This window comes from Citrus clementina, unplaced genomic scaffold (genome assembly GCF_000493195.1).
Source record: "Citrus clementina cultivar Clemenules unplaced genomic scaffold, Citrus_clementina_v1.0 scaffold_5, whole genome shotgun sequence".
Taxonomy (NCBI): domain Eukaryota; kingdom Viridiplantae; phylum Streptophyta; class Magnoliopsida; order Sapindales; family Rutaceae; genus Citrus; species Citrus x clementina.
The window spans coordinates 825,551-840,067 of NW_006262201.1; the positions used below are offsets into that span (position 1 = coordinate 825,551).

A 14,517-nucleotide genomic window follows, 5' to 3' on the forward strand; every position below is an offset into this window, starting at 1 on the left:
AGAAGAAGAGACAACAGAGATGAAAAACAAAATACTAAAAGGATAAAGTCTCTAAATGCGATCTGCATTGTGGAACAAGGCCAAGGATAATAAAGAATAAAGTGATTTGGATAATTATTTAATAAAGGGAGGACTAAATCTTTGTCTTTCTCCATGTAAATTATGAAAATGAAAAACTTTGCAACAAAACATTATTAACAAAGAATAATTCATCAATAAGGTGTCTAAAAGTTTCTACATACCATTTGGACCTATATATTTTCCTTTTTCTTTTTACTTTTCTTTTCCCTTTTTGGAGTCCTCTTTTAATCTAAGTTATCATTGGATACTTTCATTTTAATGCATTTTAGTTATTTATAGCTCCATAAAAATATCAGTTGCTTGATCATTTACAGATACATATCAAACGAAGTTGGTTTTAGGGGCTCTTTTTAAGGAAATTATTTATTTATTGCCACACTTTGGAATAAAAAATGATATTCAACATGGAAAAAATGTCAGTTTTGTTGTAAATGGTGTGAAAATAATGTTAGTAGCCTGGATTGAATATTAATTGACTAAAGTGGCTTTGGCCGGCCGCCTCTAGTAAATGCAAAGTACTCAAAGAATAGTTAGAACAAATATTTTCAAAGATTGGTGGATAATGCAGAGTCTCCCCAAGAAATAATTATAACCCCTAGCTGAACTACAATGGTGAAACTTGAAAACAAGTATTTATGTAAATTATAGTTTCTCTCTCTTTTTTTTTTCTTTTTTTACATCACATAAATCTAAACTACTCAGTACCACGCAGTGTGAGCAGAATTTGACAAGATTTGTTTATTATCCAAAAGTTTTATAGATTGAACCAACTAGCAAGCACCATTACTTAATTGTCCTAAGGGTAAATGGATTCCTCTAAACATTGTATACATCACTGTTGGATTGACAAGTTCTTTACTATTCCTCTCATTTTTCTCCATTTCTCTTTCTATAACGTTTTTCATGTGACGATCTGATCAATATATTGTATGTAATTGTGTCCTTCCTATTTCAAAGGCACATCATTTTCAAATTGATAAGTAAGCCCCTGTTGATTATACATAGAACACATTCACAGGTGGAGAAAGCAGATCAAAGAGAGAGGTAGATTGGAAGGATACGTTTATAATTTCAAAACACTTAAAGCAGCTTCTGCAAAACTATGATTAGTTTTTCTCTCATCAGCAAGTCTGGTGCTTCAAGGAAGAACCCCACTAGCCAAGCTTTCTATTCTCAGCCTCTCAACTAATTATAACTCTTCACCACCACCACATTTTGATCTTACGTATATTATATTAATTAAGAGCTTATGTTTATTTACTTAGAAAATATATCAGTTTTTAGCTTAGAAGAAATGATAATATACTGGATTCTTTATTGAATCCTTGCCATTAAATCATTCGCACAAGTAGCATGACATATATATAGCTAAGGTTACCATGCAAATATAATTACAATTTATTTTGTAATTCAAGCTATAAAGACTTGTAATGACCAAGAAAAAATGTAGTAAGCAATATACTAATATAAATAAATTAAAATAATTTTTATTTTAAAGGAAAATATATCTTTCATTAAAGAATTAGTAATTGTCAACAGTACATCACCTTACGGATGCAAATATAAGATAGTACCAGTCTAAGTACGTAGAATGAAATCTAAGATCTTACATCAAAGTTAAGACAATCCTTAATAACAAAACATAATTACACAAATAAAACCAGAATAAATTTTCAATTACTAGGAAAAAAAAGGATTTCACACATTAAAATAATTTATTGAAAGAGAAAGCAAAACTTGGTCCCTCTAAATGTGGACAGACACGTACCACTCAACTATGTTGAAGCTTTGAACTTAAACGGCAGTATGAACAAAATGCGCAAAATTTTTTCTTTTAATTAATTAAATTTAAAGAGGATTTTCCTTTTTTATAATTATTTTTGTGGCTCTCTTTATCTCTCTTTTCTTTGTCCTCTCCACTCTCTGACACACACTGAACTCTCTACATGGCGTAAAACTTGATGCCTGATAGTGCAAGCAAAGCAATCACCCTAACTTTTTTTTTTTTTTAAGTATCACCATTGCTAAAACTCACTGTATTTTTATTTGTCTGTTAAGAAATAAATAAAAACTTAAAAACAAAAAATAAATGTGCTTTTCTTCTCTTTCATCTCTCTCTCCTTTTTGGCTCCCCAACACTACTATAAGCTCATGTTTAGTGCTTGCTTTCACTAGCAAAACCCACCTGCAAAACTCCCTTCATTTTGTCTCCCTTTCTTCCTCTCACTCTCTTTCTCCCCCAATTTCAAAATCCACCTGCTCTAGCTAGCTAGGGTTTTTAAAACCAAAATCTTGTTTTCTCTCTCTTTTTTCTCGCTTAAATTTCTTTGTTCTATTACAAACCCTTTCTTCTTTTGCCATGGAATAGCTGTTTAAGCTCATAGCTGCTTAAGCTCAATAGGTTGATGATCGTGATCATGAGGGTAACTTCTTGAATCCCTTTTAGTCATCGTCTTTCATCCATCCTTCTCTCTCTCTCTCTCTCTCTCTCTCTCTCTGTCTCTGTCTCTTCACTTTCAAGACTGTGGTTTTAGTTTTTACTTGAAATATTTAGTGACCATTCGCATTGCCAGTTTCTTTGTCTACAGTCACTGAATTTGAGTACAATCACAGAAAATTTATGACCCCTTTTCTTTTCCCTTTTGATAAACTCAAATACATGTCATCCATTTCTTTTATATTTTTGGCATGCAAGAGAGAAGGGCTTTGGTGCTTTTAGATTTATTTTTAAGTTTCAATTTTATTGCTTCTAGAAAAGTGGACATATGTTAAGAAAACTCCTAAGATTTTTAGAAAGCAACCACTTTTAGTTTTAGTAGATCATTTAGGTCTTCCATCTATTCGTTCTTAATTATCTCTCTTGTCTTTGTTTCTTTCTCTTTTGGTCTCCAAATAAACAAACAAGATACTAATAAAAATAGAGAGAGAGATACCTAGAAATGGAACTTTCAAGTCAAGACGGAGAGATCCCAATTCCAATAAACAGTGCATATGGTGGTGGTGGCCATGGCCACATGATCCATCATGATCATCATCATCATCATCATGCACCCCATGACAACATCATCCCAGTTGCTTCATCAGCACCTCAAATTTCTCCCATTAATGGCCCCCCAATTCCCATATCCACAAATTTGGAAGATCAACAAAATGGCTCCACCATTAATGTCAATAAGAAAATGGTCAAGTACAAAGAGTGCCTCAAGAACCATGCAGCTGGCATGGGAGGTAATGCAACTGACGGTTGTGGAGAGTTCATGCCCAGTGGAGAAGAAGGTACAATTGAAGCACTCACTTGCTCAGCTTGCAATTGTCACAGAAACTTCCATAGAAAAGAAATTGAAGGTGAGCAACAACAACAAGCTGCCATCAACCCTTTTGATTACTATCATCATCACATGAACCCTCATTTCAATAGGGTCGGAAGAAAAGTGATTTTAGGACACCATAAGAATATTTTAGCGGCAACCCCTGAGGCTTTAGGGTACCCTACACCAACAGGGACACTAATATCTTCAAGGCCTGTTGGAGGAGGACCAACACCTCATCAAATGATAATGTCCTACAACATGGGGTCAATTCCTTCAGAGTCAGATGAGCATGAAGATGGCATTGGTGGTGGGGTAGTAATGGCAGCAAGACCAACAGCACAGCTTGTGAAGAAAAGGTTCAGGACAAAGTTTACGCAAGAACAGAAAGAGAAAATGTTCAACTTTGCTGAGAAAGTTGGGTGGAAAATTCAGAAACAAGAAGAATCTGTCGTGCAACAATTCTGTCAAGAGATTGGAGTCAAGAGGAGAGTGCTTAAAGTTTGGATGCACAACAACAAGCACAATTTAGCAAAGAAGAATAATATCAATCCTCCTTCTACTACTAATGCTTAAAAAAATTTAATAACCTAATTAATTCACTTTTTTTCACACTTTTTTTTTTGGGTTATGTTTCTTGAGTACTCTTTATGATATTCAGAATAATATTGATTGTGTAATGTAGCTTAGTTGTTATAAAGTGGTGCGTTGGTAGAGTTTTCGGTCATGGTTATTGCTGCAGCACTTAATTAGTGTGAGGTACTGAGATGTAATGTTATTAATGTTCATTTGATCCATAGATAACTAAAGACCTTCTTGGTTAATAAATTTCCTCCTTTTTCATTTGATGACTCATTGTTGTATGTAATGTATTTTATATGGCTGTACATTTTCAAATTCTTGAGTATAAATAGATCATCTTCTTTGCTTAAGGATTTTGAATTTATATTTTACAGCTATTATGCAGAGATTTGATAGATGTTATCTCTGGAAATTTCTTTTCTTTTCTTAAAAAAAATCCAACACCAAATCTCTTACACTCCTTTGGAAGTGTTGTTGGTCAAACCAGCAATGACCAGAGAGCTTTTTTAATATAGGTAAGTCTTTAATTATCAATTATTCATGATAAAATGTTTCGCTCGATATTCTTTGTTCTTCTTCAAAATTGCAACACAAAATAAATAGAAATAAAAATCTTATATAACTAATATACATGAGAATATTAAAAATTAGATATGTATTGAAATATATGTATTGTACATCTATATGTTCTTCTTGTAGGAAGACAGGAGAGTACTTCTCATTATACTTTTGTGTATGATATCTTCTTGTGCGAGAGCATATATAGATATGTTGCTCTTGAAGTGTCTTATTTAGCTATTCTAACAAATATAAAAAAAAAATATTTCAATCTAGAATTTGAAATTTGTTGAAATTTAAGAAAATTATTAAGTCATATAATTTAATAGTATTATACTATTAAATCATATAATTTAATAACTTTATCGAAGATCTTAATAAAGTTCACAATCCTGTATAGGGTGATTCGAATTGAGTATATATACTCAACTATATTGTGATTTATTACAACTCATATTACATGAGAGTATAATTGATATGTACAATCATATATTTATACTGAGCCCTATTGATATGAATACTGATATGACACCGCTCAGATTTTTAACCCTCTCAAATATTCGAGGGATGTCAAACTCTCATCCTAGGAGAAAGACTGTTTTCACTCGAGCTCAAGGGCTCCAAAGAAGAATATTTAAATTAAACCCCTACAATGCGACTGCGGGGGCTCGAACCCCTTCCCTCACATTTGTGAGGGAGGGGCTCTAGCCACTTGGGCTAAGCCCAAGTGGTTAATTAAATTATTGGTTGACACATGATCATTAGTGATTAAAGCGACTATTTGTCATGTATGAGTTAATATTATTTGCTATTGGTATTTAATGTTTAGTATGGTGGATAAATCGAAGTTATAACTCGGGTGTCAGTTTGTGAATTTGTACTGTTTTTTTAGCCATTGTTTTAACCCACGGACCTTTCTGATGGGATGTTTTTTCACTGAAAACAAGAAAATGAAGAGAAAAGAAAAGATTTCTTGAACAATTACAAAGAAATATTAAAATAAAAAAAGTGAGCTGCGATTAGACTTGGCAAAATCCGGGTCCGGTCCGGGTTTTGGTGTTGCCCGGGACCGGACCGGATGAGAGAAATGCAAGCCCGGACCCGGGTTAAAACCCGGTTTTTCCGGGTGCGGTCCGGGCTTGAGCCCGGCACCTTCCGGGTCCGAGTTTTGATCCGGGTTTTTAAAACCCGCATGTGATAACTTCAATTTTTTTTCAATTTTTTTCTTTAATTTTTTTTTTCATTTCTCTAACAATGTAAATTTTAAAAAAGAAAATAATCAAATAAACTCATTCAATCTCAAACTTTAAAAAAGAAAATAGTCAAATACAAATATATAACACATTAACAATGCAAATTTTGCACAAATGATAAATAAAAATTATTTCAATCTACTTTCTAATACCTAAATTCATCTAATTTCTAACTTAAACTCATTCAATCTATATATAAAATAAATAAATTAAATTCAACAACACAATAAATTTAAATAACATCTAACATATCATAAATTCATAATTATATATTTATATATAATATATTTATTTTTTAAATTTATTAAAAAACCGGGTCCGGTCCGGGTTCCGGGTTTTTTGTGTTGAACCCGGACCCGGGCCCGGAAATGTCCGGGTTTGAGAATTTCAAACCCGGATCCGGTTTTTATATGCATGCGGTCCGGGTTTTGCCCGGACCGGATTGGCCGGGTCCGGGCCGGGTCCGGTCCGGGCGGGCTTTTTTGACACCCCTAGCTGCGATTAGTAGTGTGTATGTCTCTCATCAATCCCAAGTAAAGTTGAATGAGTAGAATTTATAATTTCTGTCTCATATCACATGTTTCATTAAATAGATTTGGTTAGAGACCTGCCTAACTCTTTGTAAGGCCAATATGACTTGCCCAAAATTTTCCCATGCACATCTTGTGCTTTTCATTATTTATAACACATCAAAATATACTTGTGAGAGTTTATTAATTACTACTCACAAGGAGATTTATAAGATGCCGACGAGGCACATATAGTTGTATACTTCATATATATCGATTTACATTTGGGGACAAAGTAGTAATCTCCCTTTTACATTTGTAAATTAAAATATTATAATTTTATTTATTGTGCAAATTCATGTTATGATAAAGAAGCCAAACAATACATAGGACCATACATATTTTATCTTTTTATATTGGTAATTCAATTTCTTAAAAATTGCGTATGATTTTTCCATCAACCACCTACAGTCCCAATCCCACACATTGCAAAGAAAGAGAAAATGACTGGACCTCTTTGCTTTTTTTAAAAAAAATACTATTATTGCATTTCAATTATAGGAATAACCTTTCCAATTCAAAGGAATGATACATTCAAGAGGCCTATTAATGAGGCACCATGATCTTCCGAGACGTATTTATTATGCTTAGAGATGATATTTAATGAGACACTGCTATTTCTGCCCCTCAAATGATCCCACATGTATCCATCACATCACTGCATTTCTTTATTTTTAATTTTTTTCATTTCCATCTCAATCTTTAAATTAATTAATCACCTCCTTCATCACTGGAATGTTTAGTGTAGTCACACGGGCTGTTGGTTGTTTCCTTTTGGGATTGTTAGTGGGGTTTTGTTTTAAAAACTACGAAAATATCTTCTATTGGGAGCATATCATATCAAAGCGAGGTGACCTTGTGTATATATGCCATTAAAGCATTTGGTCTTCTTGCCATGAGCATGAGGAATATTGTTGCTAGATTTTGAGACTATTTGCTTGATTGTTGTTTGAAAGAGAGATATGTCAACATTGAGATTGATGTTTTGCCTGAGGCTTCATGTTTCTGATTTGTGAAAAATAGGAGAGCAGGTAGAGTTAGAATATATAGGTTTAATTGGGATGTATTTGGATGGATGGTTCTTTAGAACTCATAAAAGGAAAATGGAGAGAAAAATTTAGGTTAGTGTAAAGACCTGAAGTGACAAACAACAATTATGTCCAGCATTGACAGCATAATCCATAACAAAAACATACCCTGTGGTGAAGTTGGATGAACAAATAATTCACATATGCAACAAGATATCATCAAACCAAATTGTGTACCAAACATCATATACCTAACAATCTAAAAGTGCATTTAAACTAACTAGGGGTTCCAAATTAAATTGGATAGGGTAAAATTTCTCCCTGTTAATGAGTAGAACAAATACCTCTCCAATATTATATCAGAATATAAATTCCGAATATACCATACTAAAGTAGATTATCAGTAGAATTTTGATTGTAATATACCAATGTATTAAAAGAAAAAAATAGAGGGGACAAGAGGCAAATGAATTCTACTAGACAAAATTTCTAAATTACCCTCCACATTTTCTTTCTCAACGCACTGAAATAATTAGTTTATGGAGTATCGGTCATCTTCAATCTACATTACTGCATCTACAATTAAACGAAACCTAAGTAAGAAGAAAGATTTAATATTTCCCAAAGTATAATTTAAAAGAACCCGTGTTGAATGAAGGGGTTCGCACGTGCATATATCCAAATAAAACACAAAACACATGGACTTCCAACACGACGCAAAAGGCCTGGAGGCCCAGAGCAGCTGTGACTCAAATTCTGATAAATACTGGTTTCACGGGCCTATAGAGCTACACTAGCGGCCGCCTGAGAACTAGGGCCATTGTAATTTGTGACAAAAAAGAGTTCATGAAAAGTAGTCTCTATATTCTAAATTTTTAATTACAAAAAATTATCTTAAATAATATAATATGTTATTCATCAATTAATTGATAAGATAATACAATTAATTTACTTAAATTTAATAAAAAAATTATCAATCACTTCATAAATGACACATTATTTAAAATAAATTTTTGAGATAAAAAATTTAGAACATCTATAATTACTCTTAGCTCATAAATTAGCAAAAATGCATTTCCCGGCCCATGCTGCGATTCTCTCAACACTTTGTATAATAACAAAACCGAAAAAGAAAGACCCAATACAAAGAAGAAAGGTCACCGCAGAAAGATTAAAGAATGCCTTCTATGCACATTATTACAGCAGCAACTCTATGCAAACGACTCATTTCAGGACTCGATAATGCACAATGCAACTGCAATCTTCCTCAAATATATATGATCATGAGCAGGAAACGTGGATCATGGACAAAAGTGGGCTGCTTAACAGAGAGAACTGACCGGCGCATATTAATGAGATTTATGGTTCCCATAGTCTCATTGATATAATATAAGCCTTTGTTTTGCCTGCATGCTTAGTTTGCAGGTTCGTCTGTGGATGCAGAATCTGCTTAGCAAGTTTGACAGCCAGCTTTTGAGGATGTTGTTCCATTTAACCGGGTAATATAAGCCGTGCTCGGCCAGGATTAAGAAGGGAATCCGAAATTCTCCAACCCTACAGGAAAATCAATGATAAAAAAGTTAAAAGCAGCAGAAGAACTATATCATATAGTTCACCAAATTCTCTGGAAACCAAAGCTAGGTACTTTAATGCTAAAACCAATATCCAAGTGAACCACATTTGCATTGTGGCATACTGGCATTTCACTTCATTTCACATGTGATCAGCGCATGCTGAGAACATCCTATGTAAAGTTGAAAAGAATTTCCAGCTGGCTTTAACAAGTATTTGTTCGCATTACTGTAGGCGTCTACAAGATAGTTTCCAGGGCTATTTCTAATTTCCCAACACAGTCCAGGAGACATCGCAGGTTCAATTTTGCCAAAACTAATGAAAGAAGGTGCATGTCATATTACGTTGAGGATTTTTATGATCTGGACAAAACTCTTTTAAGTAATCACTTAATAAAAGACTGCACATAATATAACATGCCATGCTTGAAATCATTTTTAAATGCTTTTTGTTCTCATGAGATGGAAGTACCTATAACACAAGTCACCCGCAAAAGCAATGAAAGAAAACTGCATACACTATTTCATGAAATTGATTTTTCCCTTTTTTAATCATAGTTAGTCCTCTTAAATTATTTCTAAAGACAGGTACTACTTGCATTTTTGAGAAACAATTTGAGTACCATTATCAAAGTAAGATTTGAAGAGACATTGGGAACAAGATTCATGATCAACCAGTGAATGACACCCACACCAAACTAACCAGCAGCAAGCTGTAGTTTGGTATTTGCTATGAGTTGTTAGGACACCAAGCAAAAGATTGGGAGATGCAATGCTCCATTAGAAGAGGGGAAAATATAACCATCAATGAGAAAACCTTTCTTAAATAGATTGTAAAGTAAAACTACAGAAATATCCATTTCTTTTTTTTATTAAACTCAGTATTTAAAAGTCTTCCGCAAATTCTAACAATCTAAAAGCACAAAAAGAGCATACCATTGAGAAGCCACAGCTCAAAGCTATTATATTTAATTTCAAATAGAGTTCTTCTCCGAGGACAAGAACGCAAGCAAAAAGAAAATAAATAAATGGATGATTTATACTAACCTGTTCAACTGTTTTATTCTTGAAAACCCCATAAGCTGTTGAGACCACCTTACAGGACTCTCCAATATGAGCTTCAAGATCAGCAGTGGTGAGCATAAGGTTTGAGTTGTCATATTCGTGCTGCTTCAGAGCTAAAGATCGATGACCACTGGATGAATTTATACAATGCAAAAGCACATACGCCTGCAAAGAAAGATAAATTACAGATTAAACCCGAAAAACATGAAGAAAACCACTAGACTGTCGTCTAACAACAACAAGAATTTAACACAAAGAAGTCAGTAAGCTTACATGGAATGCCGCTTTTAAAATGTCATCGGACTTTGCCTGATCTTTGAGCAAAGCGTAAACTTTACCCTTTGAAGGATTATATGTCACTACATATCTCTCTTTCTGTCATCAATTGAAAGTAAAAACTAAATGCATAGAAGGGATGCATCAAGGTAGAAAAAACTCATCTAGAGAGAAAGAGACTTCCATGCTTGTGAATCATTTTATTCTCATACCTCAAAGAAAGGTTCTACAGCAAGATATGCACCTGGGTCTTGAAAAGCGTCTTTAAATCTCGATCCTGCAAAACATGTGAAACAAACTTCAGATTAAACATGAGTGGAAGAACTCCATAACAACGTATTCTTTAACGAAAAAGAAAAATTCAGCAGTGTAAGGCTTACCAAGAACAACAGGCTTATCCCTCAGCCAGGGAAAACTGAATATATTTTCCTGTAAATTTCCCTCTCGCAATGAGGGAACATGCCCTGAAAATAGATAAGAGAACATTTTAAGAGTTGGCATGAAAAGAATTCACTCCTTATGCTTCCATGTACAACTTAAATTTAGTCTGCTTGGAACATCACAGAACACTAGTAAATTAAAATTAACCGTAATAATCTCATGTCATGTAGAACACTCATACTAACCCGTCTTGAGAAAGGATTCCACAGCCACGGAGAACCTGGCACGGTTTAATGTGTGCAACACTACAGATTTAACCTAGAAAAAATGCAGCTAATCAGTTAGCATGCTAAACTCAACTTCCACAAGAAATGAAAACAGAAAATTATATCACCAACGCTACGGGCCAAACCTCTTGGTAGGAGCTGAAAACATATCCACAAGAGAGGAGGGCAAATGTAGTAATCAGAGAGGGATTTCGTTTCGAGATCATTATGCTCAACCCAGTTCCCAGCTTCACAAAACAAATTCAGAATATTAACCTCAACCAAAAGAATAGGGCCAGAGTAATATGTAACAAAAATTTATCAGATATACTGCAGAGATAAATTCCAGATTACAAATCGGCATGGCCATTTAATACTCAAACAATTCCTCAATTGTGTTATAATGTCTGGTTATGTAAGAATAATATCATCATTGAATGCACAGTTTTATCTTGTGATTTTACCGAAGGACAAACTAAGCTCACATTCACGTTTACTTCATTTTTGACAAAACATGCAACATAAACACACACAAGATATCCAGCAACACAAAACATGTCTGTGTTTCAATGATCCAATACATGTCTGGCTATCAATTGAAAACCCACTTTATCACTAACTCATCTTGGAATGACCAGAGAATAAAGTAAAGAAATTTAACACAGCATATACAGTATCCAGCAATACCAATGATATAAACACCAAAGCTGGCTCAAATTGAATTCCTTAAATTGAAGCACAATACCAATCCCCTAGTTTTATTTTCTTTCACTCTCAGTACACCGTATCAATAGCAAAACTAAACTGCTGTTGATTATAAGCTATAATCAACATATAAATCTTTGCACAACAAGGCAAGATTTGTTGCTAGCTTTTAAAGCAATAATAATCAATCAAAGCATTTGAATTTCTTACGTGAAAGGTTATAGGCCCATTTACAGTTCTAATTATCATTTATAATCGAGATAAGGATAGGAAATGTGGAATCAGTTACATTTGAGACTGGTCTACCTAAATTCAATATCTGAATTCTCCATTTACTGACTCTCAATTTATGAATTTAGATCTGGGACCTAAGTTAAATATCTGAATTCCCCATTTAATGACTCTCAATTTATGAACCTTTATATACAGGATTTTAATTTCGTAAGATTCAAAAGCGATTCATTTACCAAGAATGATTCATATACTATAGTTCTACTACAGTGACATGAGGAATTTTTAGTTTGCCAAGAATACCAGATCTGCAATATTTCCAACACATTCTCCTTTAGCAGTAACATCCCCAATGTTCTCCCCTTTAGCAAATGCTTTATAAATTGGCGTACGCGTTGATGTAGATGTTACGGCTGCCACATTCTACAATTAAACAATTAAAAAAGGTATTAATCAGGAAAACTGACTCAACCATGTAAAGCTGTGCTGCAAGAAAACAACCATACCTTTGCCACATTAGCAGCACAAGCCAAAGGAAGAAAAAGGTGAGGCACAGCCGCAGTTGCCAACTCTACCCCTGCACCCAACTCCATAAGAAGATCGCCAGCAAATCGAAGCTACAACATATGCATAAGTTAGGAAAATTTTATGGTGAGAACTAAAGATAAAATATACCAAAAGTGAAACTAATCTTACCTGCTTTAAGTCGTAATCAAATTTCTTCCCTTGCCGGGCAAAAATCATTTTTCCAACTCGACCAGCACCATCCTGCAAATATGGCATAACTTTAATGTCAAGGATTATTTTCTTAATATTAACCTGGATACTGAACCCAATACCCAAAACTAAGCATATGTACCTTGAGAATCCAATTGATAGCAACAGCACCAGGAGTTGCTCTGTTTCTAGAGACACCAACAGAATTCAAAAGGGTTTGGGTTGTGAAAACACCCATTGCTCCACCAAAGAAGTGCTACAACAAACAAGGTAGCTGATTAAGCAATTTCAAAAGACAAGATCAATGAATCCATTGTCTAAAACTCTATATAAGTTCTACCCCTTCAATCCCTTAATTTACCACTTTACACTATTGTTCACGAAATCAAGAAGATTACCTTCAAAGCCCTCCAAGTCATATACGGCACATATGAAGGGGTGACGCTATCCGGGAAACCATCGGGCACCACATAGGATCTAATGAACGACATCAACTCCTGCAACACAAATTCAACACATGAACCATGATCACAGCCAACTACCCAAGCTAGAATTCGTCACAACCCCCAAAATTTTTGTTCAAAGATAGCATACATCGCTACAAACATAATGAATTTTCAGTTTATAACCCAAGATCAAGACCTGGGTAAGGCCAAGATTGACTAAATGAGAAGTGAGATGAAATGTCAGCATCTCACTTCACCTGAGCAGAGACACTGTCACTAAATTTTTTAAATGAACATTCTTTGATTACCAACTAATACTGACAAACTCATTGCTTACTTCATCATTGGAACTAGAAAATTACATTTAACAAATAAAAGAAAAACATATATATAAAAGACAAAATTATTATTTAAAATTTAAAAAGAAAAATCAAAATAATAAAGAAATGAAACAGTGAAAGTGACCTCAGCAGGAGCCTGAGGGCTCTGCAAGCTGATTGCACGAATGGAATTCCTCTTGAACTTTCCAGAACGGTCTCTCTCCGCCACGTAATTCCATCTCCGACCGTCGATATCCTCGCTACAAATCAACCTCAGGCTCGAATCCACGAACTGATCTTCCACGAGCCGGAACGCCGTCGTTTCGTCCGACTCAGATTGCAGCAAAGTAGCGGCAGCGCCTCCGCCCCCGACGCCAATCGGCGAACTAGACGTCGCCAGGTTGGCGCTTATACGCATCGTTTCGCGCACGAGAAGCCGCGCGTCCTGCGCCGCAGAGGAAGCCGCAGCCGCAGTGGAGTTTGCGGATTGCTTTAGTTTGATTGGAGGAGGAGTAGTCATAATTGAGGAGCAACGGAATCCGAATTTTGGAAAAAAAAAATGGAGAAGAATTCAAAAGTGTTTTCGATTGTGAAATGAGAAGGGGGGAGAGAGAGAGGTATTTAAATTACAAGAGGAGGGGCTTTGGAGTTAACGAAATGGGAATTCCCGCTGAGAGAATATAAAGGAGGGCAGGTGGCCGGTGGCCTACATTACATTTCCCTTTTAACGGAGCTCTAGAGGAAGAAACAAAGGAACACAACTATGTCAATTTTTATTTTTTTTTGGAAGGCACTGTTTGGATCGCCGAAACAAAATCTTGTGGCGTGTTTAATTTTGTTATTTGATAAAGACTAAAGATCCAAGTAAATATTTTTTAATATGTAGGATAGCAGAAATTTAAGTACATCGTTTTTATCGTGTAGCATGAGTCGTGCGCATTCATGACTGATTTTTACATTCACGGTTTAGAAAGGGCGCCTCTTTTTTTTTTTTTTTTTTTCTCCTTTACAAGAATAAACTAGAAAAGGGGTATGTGTAAAGTTAATGATCGTTAAAGCATAATTGTTTAAATAATTACATTTATTTAGGTCTAGTATAATTTTAAAGGGTTATAATTTTTAATTTATAACTATTATGAAAAAAATATAAAATAAAAGTA

The 14,517-nt window shown here is 34.5% G+C and overlaps 2 protein-coding genes across 4 annotated transcripts; one reads left to right on the forward strand and one right to left on the reverse strand.

Moving 5' to 3' along the window:
* Window positions 1–2,988: 2,988 nt before the first annotated feature.
* LOC18040451 (zinc-finger homeodomain protein 4) lies at window positions 2,989–3,970 on the forward strand. The gene has a single exon (XM_006431369.2). The coding sequence runs from the start codon at window positions 3,021–3,023 to the stop codon at window positions 3,963–3,965; it is 945 nt and encodes a 314-aa protein (XP_006431432.1). The 5' UTR covers window positions 2,989–3,020; the 3' UTR covers window positions 3,966–3,970.
* Window positions 3,971–7,817: 3,847 nt separating this feature from the next.
* On the reverse strand, window positions 7,818–14,202 carry LOC18040452 (protein root UVB sensitive 6). 3 transcript variants are annotated; one of them, XR_002905578.1, is made up of 14 exons: window positions 13,503–14,202; window positions 12,990–13,088; window positions 12,734–12,847; window positions 12,571–12,642; window positions 12,381–12,491; window positions 12,178–12,297; window positions 11,085–11,186; window positions 10,918–10,990; window positions 10,672–10,755; window positions 10,504–10,568; window positions 10,289–10,390; window positions 9,998–10,180; window positions 8,720–8,933; window positions 7,818–7,949 (listed from the first exon to the last, which is right to left on the reverse strand). XR_002905578.1 is itself a non-coding variant. In XM_006431371.2 (13 exons), the coding sequence occupies exons 1-13, from the start codon at window positions 13,875–13,877 to the stop codon at window positions 8,871–8,873; spliced, it is 1,563 nt and encodes a 520-aa protein (XP_006431434.1). In that variant the 5' UTR covers window positions 13,878–14,202; the 3' UTR covers window positions 8,433–8,870. The 3 variants fall into 3 exon arrangements, 1 of the variants encoding a protein (XP_006431434.1); XR_002905577.1 differs by having other exon boundaries at window positions 7,818–7,955; XM_006431371.2 differs by lacking the exon at window positions 7,818–7,949 and having other exon boundaries at window positions 8,433–8,933.
* Between the last annotated feature and the right edge of the window lie 315 nt (window positions 14,203–14,517).

What these genes read in the sequence shown, in the direction of transcription:
- LOC18040451 (XM_006431369.2), top strand. Translation starts at nt 3,021, where the DNA reads ATGGAACTTTCAAGTCAAGACGGAGAGATCCCAATTCCAATAAACAGT.
- LOC18040452 (XM_006431371.2), bottom strand. Translation starts at nt 13,877, where the DNA reads ATGACTACTCCTCCTCCAATCAAACTAAAGCAATCCGCAAACTCCACT. An exon ending in TTGATTACGACTTAAAGCAG is followed by an intron (nt 12,492 to 12,570) that starts GTAAGATTAGTT and finishes CATATGTTGTAG; the next exon opens with CTTCGATTTGCTGGCGATCT. An exon ending in TTGGAAATATTGCAGATCTG is followed by an intron (nt 11,187 to 12,177) that starts GTATTCTTGGCA and finishes TGTTTTGTGAAG; the next exon opens with CTGGGAACTGGGTTGAGCAT.